This window comes from Phaenicophaeus curvirostris, chromosome 2, assembly GCF_032191515.1.
Source record: "Phaenicophaeus curvirostris isolate KB17595 chromosome 2, BPBGC_Pcur_1.0, whole genome shotgun sequence".
Lineage (NCBI taxonomy): Eukaryota > Metazoa > Chordata > Aves > Cuculiformes > Cuculidae > Phaenicophaeus > Phaenicophaeus curvirostris.
In genome coordinates this window covers 35,732,608-35,748,482 of record NC_091393.1, presented here as the reverse complement: position 1 = coordinate 35,748,482, position 15,875 = coordinate 35,732,608, and the positions used below count along the sequence as shown (strand labels likewise).

At 42.8% G+C, this 15,875-nt stretch overlaps 1 protein-coding gene across 6 annotated transcripts in view; it reads right to left on the bottom strand.

Annotated features, from left to right (window-relative positions):
- Window positions 1-3,086: 3,086 nt before the first annotated feature.
- The window catches only part of ARMC2 (armadillo repeat containing 2), a 61,741-nt gene continuing 48,952 nt past the window's right edge, over window positions 3,087-15,875 (bottom strand). For 5 of the 6 annotated variants that reach the window (XM_069851684.1, XM_069851683.1, XM_069851690.1 and 2 more), the window contains 6 exons: window positions 15,234-15,555; window positions 13,593-13,715; window positions 12,364-12,477; window positions 10,813-10,945; window positions 8,561-8,718; window positions 3,087-3,447 (listed from right to left, as the gene is read on the bottom strand). In XM_069851684.1, the coding sequence (XP_069707785.1) occupies window positions 3,293-3,447; window positions 8,561-8,718; window positions 10,813-10,945; window positions 12,364-12,477; window positions 13,593-13,715; window positions 15,234-15,555 (1,005 nt within the window). In that variant the 3' untranslated portion in view covers window positions 3,087-3,292. The remainder of the gene's footprint in view (window positions 3,448-8,560; window positions 8,719-10,812; window positions 10,946-12,363; window positions 12,478-13,592; window positions 13,716-15,233; window positions 15,556-15,875) is intronic. The other variant, XM_069851688.1, reaches the window with a different exon arrangement.

Genomic DNA, 15,875 nt, shown 5'->3' with positions numbered 1-15,875 from the left:
AGAAGCCCAAACTGGCCATTTCCATCCTGCACTGGCCAGGCACGTGCAGGTGCCTGCAGGCACTCTCTCCCTTTTCAGGCAGCAAACACTGTCACATTTTTCAACTGAAGCACAAACCACAAAATGCAGACACTCCTGACCCCACAGAAACTGACTCACTTTGGAGAAAAGGCTTGAAAATGGGAATTTTTTTCATTAAAAATGCTGAGGTGTTTGTGGGCCTGAACTAGAAGAGAACAAGCAAGGCTGTTAAGCAGAGTGGCACCCAAAGACGTTGGTGGGGTTGGTCTTCAAAACCAAGAGAATTGTTCCCCAATCATATCCCACCCCTTACCCATGAGGAAAGAGAAAACTCCATAGGACCGAGTATTCCTGAAGAGAGGATGGAAGACTGCGGGAAGGATGAAAACATCAGGAGTCTGTGAGGTGTTCCTACAATAGTTTTAGTGAAGATGTAAAAAGAGAAAACCAGAGAATTGGTTTTGAGAAGGGAATGTGCGATGGCTGCACAGAGCAGCAGTTGCCGTGGTACCAGGACGCAAGGAACGAGGCGCAGCAGCTGCCTCCCTCCCCGGCTGCGCTGCCCTCCTTTGCTGCAGGCTGTTAGCTCCGAGGGCTCCTGCATGTGCAGCAGCCGCAGCTCCTGTGCCTCTTATCGTTGTGGGCACTGGTAGCACTGCCAGCTCACCCTAAAAGACCGTGTGGGCAGGAGATTGTGCACACCAGCACGAGTGAAGGGAACTGCAGGGCGGCTGCTGTGTGGGGCCAGGTGGGACACTAAAAACAACCCAGGAAAGGATTTTCTTTTGCATTTGTGCTTAGAGGAGCCGGGCGGAGCTGTCTGCCCCATAAGCAGCAATTAACAGCCCCCCCTTCCTATCGTCTTTGTAGGTTCAGTTCAGAACTGTGTGCGCACACCCCACCTCAGATAAAAACAGAGCAGCGTGGCAGAGACCAAGTACTTGGTCTCTAGGCAGGAACGGCTTCCTGGAGTTGGAAGAGAGCTGCTGCAGTGAGGTTGGGGGCAAAGACACCCCAATGGTAGGAGAAGCCCTAAGAACACATCAGAAATTCAGCATTTGGGGGCTCATTCTTACTCCCTGCAACTTTTGTTCAGCCAGGGGCCGGTGTAGCTCCAGAGGAGCCACTGCTGGGTTTTGCTATTTGCTAGGTGGTCTGAATGCTCTACCCCGGCACCTCTGAATCCGCTGCCTCCTGCGGCAGCTGCCTGCCAGGCTGGGACCACGAGGCCAGAGCTGGGGCTGCCCTGGCGTTGTGCCCTACTCTGGGATACCCAACTCTGCCCCACGCTCCGCACAGCACTCGAGGCCCGCGTTTACAGTTTGATCAGTAATGACTGATGTGACTCATAACCAGCATTTTCTCATTGCCTACGTGCCCACCTCGACTCACCATCCATTCCAGGCAGCCCTCTGCTGCTACTCAGCGCTTGTCCGTTCCAGTGAGACCTGCTGACAGGACTTGGCCACGAGGCCTTTTCCCCCACATCCCCACCCTGCACAGCGGGGAGTCTGCCTGCCTTTTGCCTTGATGCGAATGCCAGGAACAAATGCCTCCAGCTCCCACCCCACAGGGGAGTACTTACACGTCAGCCTTTCTTTAATGCCTCCAGAAAACAAATCCATTCTTTTTTTCCGAGAAACAAATGAGGCACTGAATACATTCATCTTCCCCTCAACTCCAGCTAAAATTAAAATGGCAAAAGAAGGAATGATAATTGAGATGTTTTTGAGCTCGGCAGAGCTGCTGCTGGAGCCAAACCCTCCTGGACCGTGGAGTGGTTCTCTCTTGCGGATTGCAGCAATGGAGGCTGCCACACGCGCTCCCTGAGCCTCCTGCAAGTCTGAGCCTTGCTGACCACAGCAAACACCCAAGTTCCTGGGACAAAAGGGACCTTGCAAATTTCACTGCCTTCCCTGAAGTTACCTCCTCATTGCTCCCCCAAACCTGGTGCATCAACAGAAAAGAAGTGCCCAGGAATGCGGAAACAAAGACCTAAATTTGGAAAACAGATTCCCTGCCCTTCTACTGCTGCTCTGCTTCCCAGCCTCTGCGCTTCATCTCACCTGGAGGCAGAGGTCGGGCTGCTGCCAAAGGCACAGCCGTGCTCCTGAGGGAGCTCCGAGTTGCTGCCTTGGAAAAACAAATCCCTTCAGCTTCTCTGCAGGGATTGCCAGGCTGGAGACCAGCTCTCCTGGCAGCCAGAGCCAGAGCCAGACACAGCTCAGAGCCAGAAGCCCGGCAGCCCCTGCACTGGGCTTTATTTTAAATAAGCACTAGTCAGAAAAGAGACAAATGGGTCGAGTCTGTAAGGTCTTCTGCAGCCAACTCGGCTGTTGATGCCTGAGGCAAGGGATACACCTGCTGAGCTCTGCTAACGGCTGCAAGCAGCGGGGCCTTCACTGCAAGGATGAAAACTGAGCAATAAATGAGCCACCAGCAGTCAGAAGGAACACAAAGGACAGAGCATTTTTTGCCCTGTGGATGAAGGCATCAGCCCAGGGCAGATGGCTGACCAAGGTGGTTTGAGAAGTGCAGACACACAGCTCCTGGGATTGAGGGAGCAACTGAGAGAATAACACATCAGAGCAGCTAAAATCTGCTCTGACATCAGGGATATGGGTGTTTTACCCTAAGAGGTGACGTCCCAATACAGAAAAGCTTCTTTCCAGCTCAGTTGGACCTATATCCCACAAACCACCACAGCAGGAGCTGGGATACCCCTGCCACAAGGTACCAGCTAAAGAACGGGGGCTTCAAAGGTAAGGGGCGTGACTTTTCCCCCAAAAGCATTCAGTCTGAGGAGAGATGCTCATGACATAATTCAGCAGAATCCCCCAGTAGCAGTCAGGTTACTCACCACAGAATTTCATGTGAAGTAAAAGTGAGTCACTCTGTAGGTGGCTCTTGTCATGTACATTTTACAGTGTGCAGCATTTTCGATACCACAGAGGCGCAGGTCGGTGGTAATTCACCTTTTGAAAATTAAAAGTTCAGCAAACAGTTTTGTTTTGTTTTCCCAGGCAAGAAAATATGCAAGTAACAGACAAATCGCACTGAACGGCTGCTTGATCAGCTCCAATATATTGTAAAAAGTAATTACATGTGCAAGCTTCTCCTAAAGACAGCACCTGGTGTATAAATGCCAGGCTTGACCAACTTCTTAAAATTAAATTGCCATGCCCTTCAACACGCTTACCAATGGCAATGTAGAGGGATGTTAGAAATACAAATCTGTACAACCTACACCACAAAAAAAATAAACTACTAATTAAAATGGATCAACAGTCACAGCTGGAATAGCCAAGCGATGGCTTTTAATTCTATCAAGAAGTTTTTCTGCCACGGGTTTGAACTCTCTTTCCCAGTATAGTTTGTAGTCCTTTACGTCTCCTTCAAGGCTGTAATCCAACACTAGCTCTTCATCTGTAATCAAGGAAAATATTGTCATCAGTTCTGAATAAAAATATACCCAGCTTTGTATTTCTTGACCACAGCACATGCAATTTATCAGTTGTGTATGTTGATAGCTTGAAACCAACTCTACATTTAAGACAAACTAAACATCACTGTCTGAGGGACTGGGATTTAATCGAAAATAAAGTATGTTAAGGTCAGTAAAGCAGTAAAAAGGGTATTGCGGGTTCCTTTATTCTCACACCCCCCAGGCGTAGCTAAACTGTCTCCAAGATTCAAGCATTTTCCATGACTGTCAGCCTGGAAACTACCTGGGTTTTAACATCACCCACAGCAATTTTGTTAATGTAAGTAATCAATTAATGACAACTGTTTCTTCCTGTCACAAATTGCTCTACTAATCTGGTTTATGAAGACTCTTTCAGACCACATCTGCTGTAATACTTACAGAACCTGAACCACACTGCTTACTCTATTACTGATGCCCTCTCTTCCTCATAAACTTCATAAACAAAATAACAGGACACTGTTACTGGAGACAAGAAACGTTAGGAATGAAAGGAAGTCCTCACTCGTTCTTCTCCCTCTGTTTTGGTATTGGATGCGGAAAAGAATCAAACACTGACAGAAAAGAAAGAAATCAGTCTGCAACCAAAAGCGTGCCCCTGACTTAAGAATCTACACACACAGCTGATAATGCTGAAGAAATGTTTTCATGCAATTTGATGCAAGGATATTTGACAGGTTTTAGGCCATAAACGGACCTAAAATGAAGATACAATCCTGCATCCAGTGGGCAGTGTGACTTATCTTTGTCCTATGCTATGAAAAAGCACCAGATCCACAGTCTGTTAAATAACTAACTCTGCGAGGGAGCTTGCTGCACATTCACTGCAGGTAAAAGACAACTTGGAGCTGAAGAGAACTTCAGTTACTAACACTCAGCTTTGCTACCGACTCAAACTTTGTGTAGCAAAGACACAGTCAAACAGCAACTATTCCCATTTAACAGAATGCCAAGGTGCCTCCTCAGCAGAGCCGCAGCAGCTACAAAGGAAGAAACAACATCGTTCTTGCATGGAGATGGGCTCCATTTCACAGAAAGCTACCAGTAACTGCCAACAATACTTGACTTCTATGCCACTACAGTGTTTCTAAATGACCAGAAGGAGGTAGATTCCAAAAGAGGTTCTACATAAAGAAAAGATGCCATTTAGAAGCTTTCTGTAATGAAGAGAAAAAACCCACATTATTTCAAGAAGGAAGACATGTCGTATCTGTAGGAAGAAACCCTGTAATCAGAGATAAAATCTAGCCTCAGACATCAGATCTATATTTGATGGCATCATAGAATAATTTAGGTTGGACAGGACCCCTGGAACAGAGCCACTATAGATCATGTTGCTGCGGTCCACGTACTGCTGAGTATAGAACATCTCTGAGGATGGAGATGCCACAGCTTTTCTGAGTGGCCTGTTCCAGTGCTTGACCCCTGCCACAGTAGAAACTTCTTTTCCTAATACTTAATTGCAATTTTTCTTACAGCAACTTGTGTCCATTAGCTCTTGTCCTATCAATAGCACAGTAACCCAACGTATCTAAAATGAATCTCAGCAGCACAGAAGTGAGAGACCCAGAAGAGGACAATAAGGGATTATGGGTTTTGTTTTCAGGCAGAATTGCTTTGCCTATGCCTGAAATGATTCTTACACCCAAGTTAACTATCTTCTAAGGCACAGCAAGAGACATTTCTCCCTTTCAGCAGACAGCTCTGCTCCCCAGAAGTTGATTGAACGTTTACAGAATCACTGAGGTCGGGAATTCCAGCCTACAAGAACAAGGGTCAGAACCAGTTCAAAAGCTGAAGTGTTGAACCAAACCAGTAAATTTCCCAAAGCAGCATGTGAGTTGCACTGGGGATCGGCAAGGATCCATGTCCCACATGCAAGCTGTGCACCCTCAGATAATTTAATTTTCCCATGACCCTCCTCAAAACTAGCAAAACTGGGTACTGGCCAAACAGCACATGAACTGGCTGGAAGCCCAGGAACAGGACAAGCATGCTGGCTCTGTGTGCTATAGGGGGAGCTGAAAACCAGAGTACAGAGAAGTCAGCAAGGCATTGCTGTAACTCCCACAGGACAGCAGCCAGGAGGCCTAGAAACTAGTGCCACGCCATGTAAGAGTTCACATGTGATGAGATTCCAAAGTAACATCCTCAAACCAACAGTGGAGGGAAAACTAAGTCTGGAAAAAGAGAGGAAGAAAGGAGATGTCACCAAATGACCAAACAGAAGAATGTTCTCAAGACAGAGGCTCATCTCCACTGCTGCTCCTGAGGGACCAGGAAAGACAGACATGGAGGTAATTCAAGACAGCCAGCACAACTTCACCAAGGGACAGTCCTGCCTGTCCAACCTAGTGGCTTTTTATGATGGGGCAGCGATAGCAGTGGACACAGGAAAACTAATGGATGTGACCTATCTGGGCTTCTGTAAAGCCTTTGACACGATCCCCCACAACATCCTTCTCTCTAAATTGGAGAGATACGGATTTGATGGGTGGACTGTTCAGTGGATAAGGAATTGGTTGGATGGTCACATTCAGAGAGTACTGGTCAACAGCTCGATGTTCAGATGGAGATCCGTGACAAGCAGTGTCCCTCAGGCATTCGTACTGGGATCGGTGTTGTTTACTATTTCATTGGTGACATAGACAGCAAGATCAAGTGCACCCTCAGCAAGTCTGCAGATGACACCAAGCTGAGTGGTGTAACTGCCGCACTGGAAGGATGGGATGTCATCCAGAGGGACCTGGACAAGCTGGAGAAATAGGCCTGTTCGCGGTCCAACTCAGCTCTCCTGAGACCCTACCTGGAGTACTGTGTCCAGTTCTGGAATCCCCAACATAGAAGCATATGGAACTGTTGGAACAGGTCCAGAGGAGGCCACGAAGATGATCAGAGGGCTGGAGAACCTCTGCTATGAGGACAGGCTGAGAGAGTTGGGGTTGTTCAGCCTGGAGAAGAGAAGGCTTCAGGAAGACCTGGTAGAAATCTGGGGAGAGACTTTTTACAAGGGCATGTAGTGATAGGACTAGGGGGAATGGCTTTAAATTGGAAGGGGGAAGATTCAGATTAGACATTAGGAAGATATTCTTCGTGCTGAGGGTGGTGAGGCCCTGGCACAGGTTGCCCAGGGAAGCTGTGGCTGCCCCATCCCTGGAGGTGTTCAAGGCCAGGTTGGATGGGGCCTTGGGCAGCCTGGTCTGGTGGGAGGTGTCCCTGCCCATGGCAGGGGTGTTGGAACTGGATGATCTTTAAGGTCCCTTCCAACCCAAACTACTCTATGATTCTAAGGAAAAGCTGCTGCCATGGGCCTAGAAACATCAGACTCCAGGAGCTCTGAGCCAATAAAGTGACATGAGACTCAAAAGTAGCTGACAGAAGATAACTGACAGTGCCATTGGAAAGAAGTGCCACTGCCTCTCAATCTGCTGGGATCAGACTGCAAAAAAGAAAAACAAATGGTGCCTTTTGTCCGGTTTTTCTCAGGCCCAACATCTTTTCAGGCTATTTCCATTCCCTTTGGGCTTCCTCGTATCTTCTGTCATCTTGTGCCAGGTAGGGGAAAGAAAAACAAAGAAGAGGAGGCCAAGCACAGCAGGTGAAGTGAGGTGTCTGCTGTGCCATGCTGCACTTTTTCCGCTTCCTGAGGGCGTGCTGATGCTAAAGTACAGTCCACTGGCTGTCAGCAGTTGCCTCCTGCTTCCTGAATGATAGAATCAGAGCAGCGACAGTTCAAGGCTGTTACTGGATACAATGGGAGGAGGAAGATGTGGGACAATATTAACCAGCTGCTATTACTAATGTGCTGGCTCTTAACACACGGAGGAACCAGATCAAGTGAGTAGGATGTGCTTTTTCTACAGCTACTCTTCTGACTACAATTGGAAAGAAGACCTTCCTTCTGATTTAATTCTGACCTGTTTTTAATTATTTGTCAGTACAGTTGCATTACAATTGCAATTGTAACTTTAACTGCAATTGTACATGAATGTCAAGTTCACAAAAGCTGTACTAGTTAGTGTCAGTACCCAGCCTGTACTCTGCAGTCAAATTAATTGCTGGAATAAGCAGTGTTAAATGCAGAGATAAAAATAAGTAAGATTTTTCTAAAACAAAGATACATATTCCTTGCTGCCTGCCAGAAAATTCAAGCACACTTGTGGTTGTAAAGTTTGTGGTTCTGTTGCAGAATGTTAAAAAGTGCCCTAACGATCTTGAAACACAGAGTATTTTCAGATAAAGAGATAGAATTGCTGCCCACATTAGGATGTGCTGTATCATTGCAAGGGATGTAATGCAAGGAACAATTACAACCATAAATAACCATAATTCTGCTGTGACTGGAAAAAAGTCCTCACAAACCTATCCCCTTTTCTGATTGTCTAAAACCAAGAGACCACAGGGATCTCACTTTCTATCTGGGTCTAACATGCAGCCTTCTCCACAGCAAGCATACATATTTAGTAAAGTTCCAAGTAAAATCAGAACAAAATTAGTTAAGGTTCACTTCTGTTTCATTTAAATTGTAAAGATTTTTTTAAAAAAGAGAATTGCAAATGACCTATCCAAAATAAAATTGTAACCAAAGTAATGCTCATAAAGTAAAGCAGGAAATTATATATAGTGACTATAAGACTACCACATTGCCATTAAACTCTGCAAAATTTGAAGGAAACATAAATGTGCAGATGAAAAGATCCAACTGGGTAAGTGAATCAGGGTCTCAACCTTCACTTGCAGGCACCTTCCAGCCCATATCCGTGGAAGAGCACACCCTCCCTAGCTTTAGAGAGCAGATGAGAAATTATTACACAGAATCACAGAATGCCAGGTTAGAAAGGACCTCAAGGATCATCTGGTCCAACCTGTTAGGTGATTATAGTTTAAATGAGATGGCCCAGCACCCTGTCCAGCTGAGCCTTAGAAGTGTCCAGTGCAGAGGAAACCCAAACTATTCTTTGATTCTATGACAGACCTCCCACCCAAACTAACAGTGCTTTCATTTTGCTCCTATTTCTCTTATTAAGGAGAAGAGACCAGTATTATGAATCTCACCTAAGAGTGATGTGAGCAGCATCAGCAACGTGTCAGTATCTTCTCCAAAGCATGAGGCCGCACTTATGATGTTTTCACTGTAGTTCCACAGGGTTTTGCATATCAAACAAGCCAGCTGCCAGTCCGCTGGCCCAAAGTCTTGTAAGCAGTCAACTAACCTGTCAGTATAAAACAAAATCAGTGTTTTGCTCCATGTAGTTTTCTCCCGAGCGCTGCAAAATCTAGTCAGTCTAGAAATGTATACAGACTCCATCAAAGTTTACAGGCAAATTCTACGTTCTTAAACTTACGATGCTACTTTCTTCCTGAGTAACTTCCCTCTTTTCATTTAGTGTCATTCCCTAAGAATGTGAATATGCCTTTTGTCTGCACATATGTGCATATGCCTGCCTGCATCTGTGCATCTCCTAGAACTTTTTAACCCAACTCACTTATTTCAATCACATATGTCGTAACTGTAACCATCTCAGAGACACTAAAATTCCCAGTAATTTCATGACAATCTATCTGCGAGTGCCCCAAATCTGTGGCTACCACTACAGCAGAGATTGCAATTGAAGCCAAACCTTATCAGGAGGAGGTATGAATACAGAAAAAGCCTTAGTCAGAGTGTCTGCCTTATTACACACTTGCATGACTCACAAAATTACCTCTTGTGTTCAGTGCAGTCTGACTGTTTTTCAGACCTTGCCCCTTCTGGTATTTCCTCAGCCTGCACTCCCTACAGACTCCTTTCAAAAATGTCACTTTTGTTAAGGACCATTAGGTTCTTGATCTTTCCTCTAATTTCACTTCCTTGTAGATACCAAATGCAGGCTAGATCAAAAGCAGTTCTCTGAAATTAAGCTATAAATTTCTGCCTGCACCAGCTTACATACAGGAGCTACCCAGAGCGCCCATTACCAAACAGCAGTCTTCACAAATCCTGGGCCAGCAGAAGCAGACGTTCTTCACCTGCTGTCTCCATAGTGACCTCTCTAATAATAATCCTTCACTGTTGGTCTCCTCTCCAGCCCTACAACCCGTTCTTCCCCTCACTTCTCTACCTTACAGTGAGATTTATAGCGAAGGGAAGACGGGATATCAGTTACATTCAGATCATTATGGAAGACTGGGAGGCTTCTAATGAAAAGCCAAAAGAACTTGTCCTGATTTTTTGAAGTTTAACCCTCTGATGAGACTAATTCCATGTTTTATTAGGCCACATATATCAGTACAATAACTTCATTCCCAAAAATCCACAGAGCTGTTTTGGCACAGTCAGGACGGCCTCCTTAACAATCACTTCCAAATTCTCTAGATTTATTCCATGCTGTCACTGTTTTTCCTTCCTTCTTCACAGATTTTCAGAGTACAGAAAATTCTATACTCTATATGACTCTATATTCTACAGAATCTTCTATGTAATACAAATTCTGTATCAGAAATTTCTCACATTTATTATTCAATTTGCCTGTAACTTATTTTTATTCTTCTTCAGCTTTATATTTTGTAGCTTAACTAGAAGATGGGGAGGAAGGATGAGAAGACTATGAATTGTTTACATTGTATAAAAAAGTAATTATATGATGTATGAAGAGGAAAGCATTTCAAAGTTAGGTATACTGTTTCATAAGTGTGGATTGTATCAACTGCTTTACAAGCACAGGAATATGATCCTCCGTGTTGCTCCGATTAAGCTAGATCCGTTATTATCTGAACATCAAAGCCACAATTGTTGCATCCACAGTGGTTTTTCAGGATCTAATTCCACTTAGAGCATAAGCACCTTAAACTTGAACTCTCAGAGAGAGAAGTCTCAGGAGCCGAGCACAGCTACATCAGACGGATTTCCCTACAGTACTAAGTAGTTACCAAATTTGGAAGAGACCATGTAGGGTATCATAGTTCTTGGAATAATCTTCCCAGTTACAATGGATTCATATTCACAGTGCCTACATAGGATTTGATTAAGTCAAGCATAAGCAGGTATGGCAAACACATGCCTCGGTTACTTTGTTGTATGATATTCTCCCCTGTGGTGTGTCTCAGGAGAAATTGTTCTATGGCTCTGCAACAGGCTAAACCACTGTAAAGGTTTTGCAAAGGAAAAAAACATATGGAGGAAGAAATCAAAGAACATTAGATGCTGAGTATCTATTAAATATGTATCCTTATTACAAGTTATTGACTCCAACAAAAAAGAGTCTGATTGAAACTCTTCGGCAAACTACTGGAACTTGCCTTTCTCATAAGCATAATCAGGAACTTACTTTCCAATTCCTCCTTCTTCCATCAAAAAAGCTCGTTTGTTCTTATCTACTGTGAGATTGAGCAGAACTCCACAGGCAGAAAAACAGACATCTTGGTTCTTGGCATCAAGTAGAGTAATCACGAACTTGTAGACTGGATTATAAAGGAAATTATATTACTGGGAAGATGGACTTAACCATACAAGTTACCATTACAACATACTTACTAAACATCTATACTTAGAAAGCAGTCAAATGCAGGATGCTCTACGCAAAAATTTAACCTTGTACCGTATTACTCTGAGACTTGTAGGACAGGCGTATGAGCCAAAGTAACAGCCATTATTACATCATGCTGAACACCAGCTTTCTTCAAAGCAACACATAAAAAACTCTAGTTATAAAAACACATCAAAGTAATGTGAAAATCCAACCAGAAGAGGTTAAGTTCACCGAACTGAATTACAGCTTATTTCTTGAAAGTATGACCCTCCTTTCAATCACACAGTAAGCAGAAACTGCTAGGATTTGTAATTTGGCACTCAGAGAGGGAAGTTCTTACCCCCATGAGTGGCAGAGTTGCCCTAGACTGCACCAAGTCCAGCTGGGACTGCTGCAGCCTAGGGCTTCTGTGAGAGATGGGAAAAGCAGACGCTGGACATGCAGCATCTTACAGTAATTGCTGACACTAAACTCTGCAGGCAGCAGAAAACAACCCCAGCAAGACAGTCAGTCTTGCCTAATGGACAGGCAGACTCCCAGCTCTTCCTGAGCTCAGCACACCAACACCACAGCCTGTCCAAGATGGAGAATCCAGCCCTTTAACCGAGACTGCTCACCAGCAACCAGCTACTGTCATTCCCCCTTTGCAGATACCCGCCCCTCCAAAAGTGGTGGTATGTCCACCCTCAAAGAGGTATATTGTGCACACCACCTCACTCTAAGCACTGACAGGTAGATACAAAAAATTATAGTGAACTGGTGTCTAATTAAACCTCTGACACATCTTCAGTGGATAGCAAGGAGATGGCATTCTTCCCAAAGCTCTTTAGACACCCAAAGCAAAAGGACTTGAGGAGACTTGTATCCTCCCCCACCCAGAGGCAAATAGGAGGTCTCTTTGTTGAGGCAGTCAAACATATTAAATGCATGTTATAAAGCACTAACAAGCTGTTGAACATGGGAATCAGAAAGTTTATGAACCTAAATGCAAATTAAGTTGGATCTCCGTTTTCTACCATATCATTACCAACCTGTAGGACTTGATAAATTGAAGGAATGAAAGGAAATTCAAAATTATAATCTTTGGGAAAAACAGATTTTTTGTAGTATTCATCTTTCTGAAGGCACCCCAGGGCACATTGTTTCCTACTGCAATATTTCCATTTTAACGGAACTGAAGTAAAATGGTGTTTATAATGACTACTATTGGTTTCTAACATTTGCCTAATTTGCAAAACATCAGAGAAGATTGCTTCTACCCTTTAACTGAGACAGCTTATTAACAGTCTTTCTTTTTTAGAACTACGGACATTTAAAAACAGGATTCTTACAAATGCAAACGTAACTCACTCTTTTTCTCTATAATGAAGTCACAGATCTCATGATCCTGGGAAAGATTGCCAAAGACTCTGACAGCTTCCACTATTCCATCCATATTGTTGCTCATTAACAGCTTCAAAAGCACTATTGGTTTTCAGAGAAATGAAATAAAACCAATTACTTGTAAATCACAAATATGTGCTTGGCTTTTTATCAATAAATATCAGAAGCAACAGCAATAAGTATAATAAAATGGGAACAGTCATATAACTGTCTGGTTGCAGGGAAGGGGTAAGCAGATGGTAGAACAAGAGCTAAATTGCATAAGGCTTTGAAGATGAGACAAAGAGCTCCAATATGGGGCTAAATGCAAAGGAACAGATGAGGAGTTCTGAAGATAGCCTAAGCACAGTTGTAATAAAGGGAGCCAGTTTTGTTACACAGTTTTGAGTGGGCTCATGTGAACAATCTAGGAAGACAAAGAAGAAAAAAAATGCTGTAATATCTAAGAGAATTGATTTAGATCCTGGACAGTCTTACAGTGGGATGTCTCCTAAAACTCAAATTATTTTGATATTAATTACCTCTATTTTCTCTCAGTGCTGCTATAACAAGCAAACACATTTTCTCTGAACAGCTATTTAATATTGACCGTGGTCTGCAGCATTTACTTGTTTGCTGCTTTCCTGCTTAGCATTTTCACATATGATTAGTGTGTAGCTTCACCAGATAGAATGAGACCATCATGTGGGTTTTCAGTGCAAGGCAAAGGAGTGATGTTACAGAAGTTACATTTATCAGTCTTTTGTGAGCATGCAGTATACAACAGAAAGCAGTTCATCAAATAAAGGACTCAAATCAGTGAACCCTTAATCCCTGACCCTTCTACCAAAGAAAAGCCTTATAACACTCTAATGAGAAGTAAAAAGCAATATTATTTTGGTGTAGGCATATGGATTTTGAATCCAAGCAAAAATTACTAAACAGAAAATAATATAGCAAATTCCCTTGGGAAGGAAAAGAAAAGAAGGTCTTTTGTCAACAACCAAACTATTTTCACACAGGGCATAGAATTATGCTTCAGAAGAGTGAGCAGTCATTACGGGAAGAATTTAGTCCTATGAACTTTATATTCCTGAAATATGATTACCACAAAACACTACCAGTGTCTTTATTTTCTGTAGTGTCAAAACACAGCACAAATAACTTCCACTTTCAAAAGGCTAAACAAAAAGCACTAGTAGTTTAAAAGCTCTTACTTTCAGCAATGTGTAGCTTCTTGTCTTGAACAGCAGAATCCTTCACTTTGTAGTAGGATAAATTGTTGATTGTTGTTGCAGTATTGATGACCAACTCGTCACAGTCATCAACTGACTTGTATTCTGATAGTAAAAGAAAAAATAAACATGTATATGCAGATGTAGATATGCACAAGCATGTGAGTCTAACTTAGCAGTGCATTATAGCTCTGAAGCAAACTGAATCATAGTTTACACGGCCACTATTACAGACAACTATTCTGTTTGTCAGTAAAATGCCAGAAGCTAACAAGAACAGCTGATCCAAAAATGGCAATACAAAGTCACTCTCTCTAACTCTTCATCTACAGAAATCATTGTGACTAAGGCAACATAGTTTAAAATCTAGTTAAAGACATTTTACAGAGCCTATTTGCTGTTTCCAGATGGAACTGAGGAGAATCCACATTCAGAAATAGGCCTGTGTGATAGACCGGTAGAGATATCAAGGACCGTTATACTGAAAAGTCAGGTATCATGACAGACAGAACAACAAAAGTCTTCTTCAACAATATCCAAAGCATTCTCTCTTTCAGAGTTCCTGAGAGAATGTTAACAAATGTAAAACTACACACCCACAAGTCTGAAAGTTGTGTGTACCAAATTATCTGAGGTTTCTGGCCTCAGAAACCAAGGGTGAAGGAAATAAGTTCACAGGGAGAGAGAACATTTTGTTGCAAACTAACTTATACAGTGGTCAGGAAGAGGGGCGGGTAGCAGAGAGGAGCTTTGAGGCTTGAAAGCACTTACATGATGATTAAGACAGTTCCAACCTAGGAAGCTCCTACAGGGCTTAAGCCAGAACAGACAGAACTGTGAGTCCACCTTCTCTAAACCCCATAGCTGGTGACAAAGATCCGTAAATCAGCATATAATCAGGTTGACTGTCTTTACATAAAATGTAATGTTCTCATCACACACTAAAATACACTGAGTTCTTTGAGATGTCACTACTAAACTCTGTTACTGGAAGAACAGATTGCCCAGTCCTAGCTGTAATTAGATGTACAAACGGATCCGTAAGAGGTAAAGGAACAACAGTGCTAAGCCTCTGTTGGAGGGGAAAGGGACACTCCCTTCCACTTGAAAGAGATAAAGGTTGGAAATCTGAAAAGGAAGAGAAAATAAGAGGAAATTTTTTAAGGAGGCTGAAAGTTATAGGGACAGGGAACAAAAATAATACTTAATCCTGCACAGTCATAAAAATAGCAAACCTTAAAAGCCTCACCATCAAGCACAGGTCTGTAGTGCCCGATAAGAAGAGACTTCCCTTATATTTGAACTCTTAGTGAGGTACATTTAAAACACAATGTTTCTTTATCCTCAATGATCATATCTGCAAATCTTATCAGTGAATGAAGCACTTCTGCAACGTCTTTCCCCAGACACTGAGAGTCAGTGCCAAAGCGGCAATGCCTCTACTACCTCAGACAGGCTTTAGACATAGAACAGTTCATGAATATCTGCAGATTGACGATGCTATTTTAGCAATGGAACAGATTTACCTATGCCTCAAATTATATAAGACAGTCAAGTAGAAAAATTCTTAACTCTCCTTACAGACTGAATAAAGGTTAACACACACAACACAGATTTTATTACCTAGTACTGTAACAAGTAAATCTACAACACGATGGACAGCTGCCAGAGCTGCTCCTACGCTGGGATGAATGGAAAGATTGGCCAGCACTCTTATCAGTTTTATCAGAACATCTTCGGCTTCTGAAGGACGCTTAGCATGGTTTTTTCCTTTCTCTCCTTTTTCATGGTGGCATTTCTGTGTATTCAAGTCAAGTTCATGGTAGGTTTGGAATAATGATATCAAGGTATTAACACTTCCTTTTTCTTTAAAGAATTGCTCACGGGCCTGGTTATTCTTTGCTGTTAAATTACCAAGAATGAAGATGATACGGATAACCAAATCCTGCAGTAAAATAAATAAATCATATTAAACGGAAACCATCAGAAGCTATTAGCTGCTTATAAAGAAGATAATACTTAACTTGCTTCACAATTCAGTTACTAGCAGAGCCAGAACAACTGAAGGAATGCCAAATACAGCAATTAGATATAACTTTTTATGCTACTATTTTTCATAACCTGGTTTACAGAACAAATAAACAACATCTGACAGAGCTAGTATAAGATTGGGTAATTACTAATGGGATATACTTAGTATAGGTCATCTATTTTTTCCAAGCCCACAGTAATCTTAAAACATCTTAAACCAGCACTTTATATAAC